At 47.3% G+C, this 8,663-nt stretch overlaps 1 protein-coding gene across 1 annotated transcript; it reads right to left on the bottom strand.

Annotated features, from left to right (window-relative positions):
- Nucleotides 1-2,397: 2,397 nt before the first annotated feature.
- On the bottom strand, nt 2,398-8,433 carry LOC125355438 (glutathione S-transferase Mu 4). Its single transcript, XM_048351811.1, has 8 exons — nt 8,302-8,433; nt 7,907-7,982; nt 7,134-7,198; nt 6,761-6,842; nt 6,551-6,651; nt 5,493-5,588; nt 5,086-5,196; nt 2,398-3,135 (listed from the first exon to the last, which is right to left on the bottom strand). Exons 1-8 carry the CDS (start codon nt 8,335-8,337, stop codon nt 3,046-3,048), a joined length of 657 nt encoding a protein of 218 aa, XP_048207768.1. The 5' UTR covers nt 8,338-8,433; the 3' UTR covers nt 2,398-3,045.
- Nucleotides 8,434-8,663: the final 230 nt, after the last annotated feature.

Below are 8,663 nucleotides of genomic sequence, written 5' to 3' on the forward strand. Positions count from 1 at the left end.
CCTTTTGATACGGGAGGCTAGCCTTTGAGTAAATAAGCACGTAGGGACTGCCTTGGGCCATAGACAACATTGAAGGAGGTCCCCACAGCAGACACTTCCCACGGTCCACCCATGCTAGCAGGCCTACCAGATATGCCAAGCACATAGACTGGGCAAGCAGCAGGTGAATTTTCCCCTTGTAATACAGAAATATTTCCCCCTGAAATATTGATGATGAGCTGGAGAGTTGTTTTTGTTGTTGTTGTTGTTTCTTTTTTTGTTGTTGTTGTTTATGGTTGGTTGTGAGGCTTGAGCTCAGGACCTAGATGCTGTCCCTGAGCATTTGTGCTTAAAACTAATGCTCTACCACTTTGAGCCACAGCTCCACTTCTGGTTATTTAGTGGTTAACTGGAGATAAGACTCTCAAGGATTTTCCTGCCCAGGCTGGCTTTGAACCATGTTCCTCAGATCTCAGCCTCCTGAGTAGCTAGGATTACAGGCATGAGCCACCAGCACCTGGATAAGATGGGTAAATTTTAAGGGGGGGAAAAAACAGATATAGTACCTCCAAATCTCCATCCAGTCCAGTCTATATAGGAAAAAATATGTTTTGTTATATTTCATTCTATAAATGTATTCATTCATTTTTGCAACTTATTTGCAATATAAATTAGTCAACAGTGTCCTAGAGAAGCAGAATAGATACAAATAGATGAAGACATGCATTAGTATATTAATATACACATGTGTATGTACATATATGTAGGCATGTGTGCATATATACTACACATATATGAATTGACTCAACAGATTATGAAGTAGAGAATTCCCATGATTACTCTGCAATTCAGAAAGTTAGTGGTATAACTCAGTCAAGTCTGAAGGCCAGCCCAGGCTTGCACTGAATTGGGAGATGATAGTGTAAGTCCTGTATATGTTGTAGGGTAAAGAACCAGTTGCCCAGATACTTCAAGGCAAAGTGGATACTAATACCTCACACCTGTAATCCCAGCTACCCAGGGGATCTGAGGGTGGGGGTTCAAAGCCAGTACAGGAAAGATGAAAGATCTTTTCCAGTTGAAAGATCTTTTTTCAAATAAAATAAAATATTCCCTCTGGGCAGGAAGAAAAGCCATTCTAATCTGTTTTTCTTTTTAATAACAATTTATTTTTTAAAAAAACAGTTGTTAATAGGCTCCTATATTGTAAAAGAGTTAAATCCAAATTCTATTGGAATTTCACAGATTATTGAATGAAACAGATTAAGATCTTCTGTTTAAATAATGATAGGGTCAACCTCTCTGTACATCAGTTTGATAATAAAAATTTGAGAAAAAATAAATAAATAAATAAATAAATAATGATAGGGTCCTTCCTAATCTGCTTGGATAGAAATCATGGATAGGTGAGAAACTCCTCCAATTATTCTACACCCCAGGATACAGGTGGAGGGTGTGGGTTGTAATTCTACTGCAGCTGACAGTGGGAAGTGATAAGAGAAGCGGGAAGTGATAAGAGATAAAGGGAAATTGTTAGGTAGATAGGGATAAAAAGGTGGTAGATGGGCTGGGGATATGGCCTAGTGGCAAGAGTGCCTGCCTCATATACATGAGGCCCTGGGTTCGATTCCCCAGCGCCACATACACAGAAAATGGCCAGAAGTGGCGCTGTGGCTCAAGTGGCAGAGTGCTAGCCTTGAGCAAAAAAGAAGCCAGGGACAGTGCTCAGGCCCTGAGTCCAAGCCCCAGGACTGGCCAAAAAAACAAAACAAAAAGTGGTAGATAACACATCTCACTGTGGACATTCTTGTTCCCATAGTGCCTCAAGCTCCTGCTTAAATGCTTCTACCCATGAGGCTCAGTTCTCAAGCAAACATCTTTTCCTCCCATAACGTCATTTACCAATGCAAAGATGGCACATGCATAAGCCATGAAGCAATCGGTGCAAAGCCCAGGGGAAGAGATATAGGAGGAGCTCCATTCTATATTAACCCTTATGGTGGGGGGTGGGGGGGGGGATCCAGCTGAGCACTGGAGCAGTGACACAAGCTTCTGAGCCACAGGAGACAAGGTCCAGGAAGACTGACAACTCACATCTGGGGCCAGTATTACAAGTCTTCTGATTGTAGAATATTTGACAGTCGTGGTTGGGAAGGGCAAGTGCTATAGCTCTCATGTTTCACTGATGTCAGGTTCATCCCCAGAGCAGTTCTTACCACCCACTACTGCTGCCAAGAAGCCCACAACCATGGGCTTGATCAGCTACCATAGCCCCAAGGCCACTCACTGTCGTGGAACTTCTTATCAGTTCTGTTGCCACCTTTGTCTTGATGGCTTGGCTACTCTACGTTCACCACCAATTTTTTTTCATGTGACTAGCTCAACAGCTGTACTAACAATGAAAATCAAAAGCAGGCAAAGAAAATCACTCTTTATTTGAGCCTTATACAGTAAGATAGGGCTTACATAGTAAGACAGGGCTTGCCATGGGTCTACACCAATCACTGTAGTCCCTTCATGCAAATGGTTTAGTTTGCACCAATCACAAGTCTTCTGCTGGGCCACTAGGAGAATGAGGTGTACCCTGGCTAGCCTGGGTGAGAGTCACCATAGTCTTCTAGAACTCACAAAGGCTTGTGGTGGCAAACGTCCAATACAAGCTGCTTGCTGGTCAGTGCATTCTGGCATCAGAGTCATGTTTTAGGCTCCACATGACTAGGGTGGCATGAGGGTAGCTACTCGTCCTTTGCTCAAGGCAGCCAGGCTCCAGCTGCCTTTAACAGCTGTTAAAATGCTTAACAGGAGTCAGTTCTACTTCCCAACAGTATCAAGCCATTTAAAGGAAGAAAATGAACAATGTAAAAGGTGTTATAATCAAGAATTATTTGTACCAACAGTAGTGCTTTAACTATGCATGACTATGATCTATCTAGCGGTGCTCAACTCCTGCCCCGTGCCTCTGTAGGTGGCTACCATCTGTTTCGGTCTAGGGCTGCAGGGGTCCAGCTCCTTCGCAGAGTCCCAGGCAGCAGAGAAATGAGCTCCTCATTTCATCATCTCAAAGTTCTATTTATTGCCCCATGTGGCCACCTTTGTATACAAAGGTGCTGGGAGGAAGCGGCTGGTCTTCATGTAGGCAGAGATCTTCTTCAATCCCTGTAAGTGGGAAAGAGAAAGCAGGGGCTCAGGATATACTGAGGTCCAGAGAGGGAAAGTGACATCCTCTTATTCATGCAGATAGTGAGAGGGACAGGGCTGTCTGTCAGTTTGTCCTCTCTGGACATGCCCTTTCTGCCCCCTCACAGGAGGCCCTGTCATGCTTCTTTCCCAGGGAAGCTGCTGCTTGCCTGGGTTTGCACACAAGGGAGCAACCAGGAGGAACAAAGGAGCTGAGAACCTGCCATGCTGCTTGGCACAGAGTCCAGGTCTTACCCACCAACTCAGTAAATTTTGGGTGACAATGTAGAAGACGGTGGAAGACCGCTAGGCATCAGTGGCTCACCACACCTTATAATCTTAGTTACTTAGGTTACTTAGGAGGTTGAGATTTGAGTATCATAGTTTGAAGTCAGCCCAGGCAGAGAAATCCTGAGATTCTTACCTCCAATTAACTAGGAAAAAAATGGAGATGTGGCTCAAGTGGTGGAGTGCCAGTCTTGAGCAAAAAAAAAAAAAAAAGAAAAAGCCAAACAGAGTATGAGGCCCTGAGTTTAATCCCCAGGAGACACACACACACACACACACACACACACACACACACACACCCGAGAAGGACCCATTAAGGAAAAGTACACAAGACCTAATCAATACTCTAAGACCAGAAAAGTCCAATTTTCTCCACTTGTACCCCACCCAACCTCACTGCCAACCCTGGTACAGAGACCAAGCTAAATAACATTCAATTATATTATGTGACTTATTACCAAGGTTCAGTTCTTGAGTAACTGCTAATGGGTTGGGTGTAATCTTGGGTAATGGGTTGGGTGTAATCTAGGGTTTACTGTATCATTGGATCAAGTCCACACTAGCCTCAGGCTGCAGCCTCAGCTCTCCCAACTCAGAGCCAAGCCAGCTCTTGCACAATCCCCAAGGCCACAAAGTCTGTACCAGAACCAGAACTGATGAGAACTACCTGAGTCAGCACAGTACTTCATGAGGAAGAGGGAAGAACAAGTTCGAGTTTGAAATAATCCCCCCTGATGCCTCCAACTTCCAAATCTCTAATAAAGTAGGTATTGTGAGTTTCAAACATAAGGACTCTCAGTGCCCAACGACTTGCTGAGAGGTGAGGACAAGGCTGGGCTCCCCAGAACCCGGGGGGGAGGGGAGAGGTGAGGGGGGGGAAGGCACCTCACAGTCTGGAATTCCAACTATTCCATGCTTTACTCAGTGCCAAGATGGGGCAAGGGGTGTCTCTTTTTACTGTCCCCTGTGCCTGACATGGAGCCTCATAAAGAAATGGTTAGAAAACATGAGTAAAAGTAAGTCAGTAGTCCAATTCACAGATGGGACCTCTGGCACATTTAAAAAAAAAAAGGAAAAGGGTGGAAGGAAAGGTACACACCATAAAATACTTCTATGCTTGGCCTCTCCAAATCCAGCACCAACCACTGATCAGACTGGACTGGGCAAAGCCTCCTGCAGATCAGGTGTGAATACTATCTGGATCTTGGGGAGTCACATTAATCCCACCTTGTTTCACCCCCCTAATGCCAGCTGTATACACTCTACTGACTCTGCCGAGGGTCCTGGGCAGGAAACCCAAACTATATAAGACCTGAAGATTTTTCCTGCAGCACAAAACATGGAAAGCTACTAACTGCTGCCCTTAGAAGTCAGAGGACAAGGAGCCCAGCACAGCCACCACTGGCACTGGGACCTTGAACAAGTGACTCACCCCCTACACTTTCAGGTTCCTCATCTGTCCAATGGGACAGATTACTCTATCTGTAGGAATGTTTGCCCAATCTATGCAAGTTGCTAAGCACGGGGAAAAGCCAGTGCTTTAAAAATCCTAGTTATTCTTCATTCAGCTCCAGGCCTCAGAAAACATCATGAAAAGAAGAAAGAGGTGATAGCCTGGAAAAGGAGGGTAAGAGATAGCACCTCAAAATGGGAAATGAAGTCCTTCAGGTTTGGGAATGTGTCCAAGCATTTGGAGTCAAATATACGGTGCAAGTCAAGAATATCATAAGCCAGGAAATCCACAAAGGTGATCTGCAAAACAGCAAAGGATAAGTGAGCATGGAATTCTATACTCGTGGAAAAACAACAAGTTCTCATTCCTTCCCTTTTCAGTGTGTGTATGCCAGTTCTGAGGCTTGAACTTGGGGCCTGAACATTGTCCCTGAGCTTCTTTATGCTTAAGGCAAATACACTTTTCTTTTTCTTTCTAAGGAGGTTATTGGAGGCCCAGGCTCGCTTCAAACTGTAATCATCAGATCTCAGATTCCTGAGTTGCTAGGATTACAGATGTGAACAACTGGTGCCCAGCTTGATTCCCTCCCTTTTACCTTGTCCCCTGCAAACCATGGTCGCTTCCCCAGGAACTCTGAGAAGAGATTCATCATTCCAGGGAGCTGTTCCAAGTACTCTAGCTTCAGTTTCTCCTGAGACAGAAAACAGCTGTCACCTTCACACACAAATTCCCTGACAAGAGTGACCCATCTCAACAGTGTTGGGTATAGCCCCAATCAGCAGCCATCTTCCCTAAGACGGGGACTAGGTCAGTGTTAAGGCTTTAATAGATTCCTTCCACATACTCTACCCAGTCCTTGAGAGGCAATAAAAAGTCAGACAAGAATGGCCCACTTCTCTTAAGGAAATATTACAACCCTGATAGTCAAATGACCTCCTGTGTATCCAACCCATGAGTGCTCTCAGCACCTGGTAGGTTCAAGCTATGATGCCAGGCAGAATCAAAGAAGCAAGAACTAAAAGTACCAGTAGAGAAGATAACAATTCTACCTAGTAGGTTTCAGAAGCATGAAATAAACAGCTGAATCTTTCTCATTAAGCAAAGAATGCAACTGAAAAGAGAAAGAGAGGAGAACAAATGTCTTCTGGATGGCCCAATTGGGAAAATTAGTTGTTTCTTGCTGGTGTGAAGGGGACAGTACTAGGAAAGAAACACTGGGGCAGAGGCCAGAACTCAAGACTTCCATGACAGTCCTGAATTGAGGACTTTTTCTCAGTAGTCTGTTTATTTCATGAGCAGGCAGATGGAATGAGCCTGCTGGGAGAAGAACCATGGCAGAGGGCAGAAATGGAGAGAATTCTGAAAACCTGACACTGTCTAGCACTCCAAGATGTATATCTTGGAGAATATAGACTGCACCCTAAGGTTTGTAGGGACTAAATAAGAATGTTTGGCTAATACAGTTTGGTGAAGGACACCGGTGGCAACACAGGAAGCATCCTGGAGGATAAGCAGTCCTAATGAGTTCAAAAGTGAAACAGGATCAGCAGAGATGGGAATTAAAGTGATTTAACTCTTGATCCAAACTCTGCCTGCCACAGCCCATGGGAGAGGAGAAGAGGGACAAAGAGTGGGTAGCAATACATGACTCACAAAGTCTGGGCTGTAACAGACTCTGGCTAGCTGATTAGAGACATCCATAGCCTGGTTCTCCAAAATGTCCACACGAATCTTCTCCTCTTCTGTCTCCCCACCTGCAGCCACACAACTCAGATGCATCCTCACCATCCCACCCCAGCCAAGCCCACCAGGATGGCCACTGCCCACCCCCCCCCCATTCCCCCAGCAGCCAGCCCCACTCACACAGGTTGTGCTTGCGAGCAATGTAGCGCAGGATGGCATTGCTCTGGGTGATCTTGTGAGGTCCATCTATCAAGTAGGGCAGCTGGATAGACAAACAGGGAAGGTCACAAGGGGCCCCAGGTCCCAGCAGCCCTTTCCTGGGGTAGGACAGACACAGGACCTGGCACTCAGTGTGCCTGGCCATGGTGAACCCTACATAAACACACTGCAGAATGAATGCAAGAGCTGGGACATAGAGCATCACAGAAAACCACAAATAGCCCGGAAAGAGAGTAGAGCAGAAGCATTACCCTAAAACTAAGCTGGACAAGGAGAGGAGGGAATGAGGGAGGGAGACCATACTTCCCGAGACCATCCCTTTCCCTGCACCTACATTAGGGAAGTCCAAGCCCAGCTTGAACTTCTCACTGAGCCACTGGCTTCGGTCATAGTCAGGAGCTGTGGTGGACAAGATCAAGTGTAAACAAACCTCCCTGAGTCCAGCCCTCCTTCCCCAGGACCCCCTGAGGCAGTGGATCTGCAACCTGACCAGCTCTGTCCCATATTCCAAGGCCACAGGAGTGAAGAATGCTGTGAGGGGGCTGGGAATATGGCCTAGTGGCAAGAGTGCTTGCCTCATATACATGAAGCCCTGGGTTCGATTCCTCAGCACCACATATATAGAATAGGCCAGAAGTGACGCTGTGGCGCAAGTGGCAGAGTGCTAGCCTTGAGCAAAAAGAAGCCAGGGAATGTCTCAGAAAATTAATCTCATTTATTTGGGGGAGGGGGAGGGGGGAAATGAGGGAAGAGGTAACAAGTTGAACAAGAAATGTACTCACTGCCTTACATATGAAATGGTAACCCCTCTGTACTTCACTTTGAAAATAAAGGAGAAAAAAAAATTTTTTTTAAATGTTGTGAGGGCTGAGGCATCTACAAGGACCAGGTTCACAAAAGGTTTAGGCCAGACAGAGGAGGCCCTCTGCTCCCAGTTCCGTGCAATGGAATACAACAACTATACCCCTCTGGGATTTGGGAAGAGGCAGGCCCTGGGTGCAGGTGGAGGAGGCCTGCAGAGCTGAGCAACAAGGGGCCACAGTATGGCTGGTTGGTCACCCTAAGGGACCAGAATTGGTCAGGAGTCTGACCAGGAGGTGTCCTTACCATCCCCCATCGTGTATCTCTTCTCCTCATAGCTGGAGTCTGTGTATTCCAGGAGCAGACGGATGGCATGAGCCAGCTGGGAAAGATGGCAGATGACAGAGGTCAGAAATGGGGAGACTCCAGACTGTGTGACTTCATCTCCTCCAGGTGAGCCCACTCAATACCAAACAACACCTTCCACCTGCATGCCCGCGCACACACACGCGCGCACACGCGCACACACACATACACACACACACACATACACACAGAGAGAGAAACAGGTGGCACGTGTGTGCTCTGGCAAGGCTTAGGCAGAAGACTCCGGCAAGTCCTCAGTAGGATCCCTATTCTAGAGCTGGCCCTCAGCTGCTCCCCGTTCCTCGCCCCCTCTCCACCCTCCAGGCTGTGCTCACCCCGCGGATGTCCCAGTAACCAAGTGTCAAGGGCATGGTGCCGGTTTTGTGGCCAGAGCAGAAGCGCCTCAGCGGACCTGGACGGTGACTTTACCCCGAGTCCAGCAGGGGAGATGGGCGTGGTTGTGGCGCCTTCCGGCCCCGCCCTGCCCCCCCCTTCGCCCCGCTCCGCCCCGCCCCCTCTGCTCCAGCGAAAGCTTCTCACCGGAAGACCCTATCACTTAATTTCGCCAACTGGAGCTGGGGAAAGAGGAAGGACGGCCTCTGCCTAAGCCCCGCCCCAGTCGGCGGGCTGCGGTCACCGGAAGTGGGCGGTGTGCGGGAGGCCTTCGCGTAGGGAAGGAGTGGCTCTGCTCCCCTTC

This window comes from Perognathus longimembris, chromosome 7, assembly GCF_023159225.1.
Source record: "Perognathus longimembris pacificus isolate PPM17 chromosome 7, ASM2315922v1, whole genome shotgun sequence".
Lineage (NCBI taxonomy): Eukaryota > Metazoa > Chordata > Mammalia > Rodentia > Heteromyidae > Perognathus > Perognathus longimembris.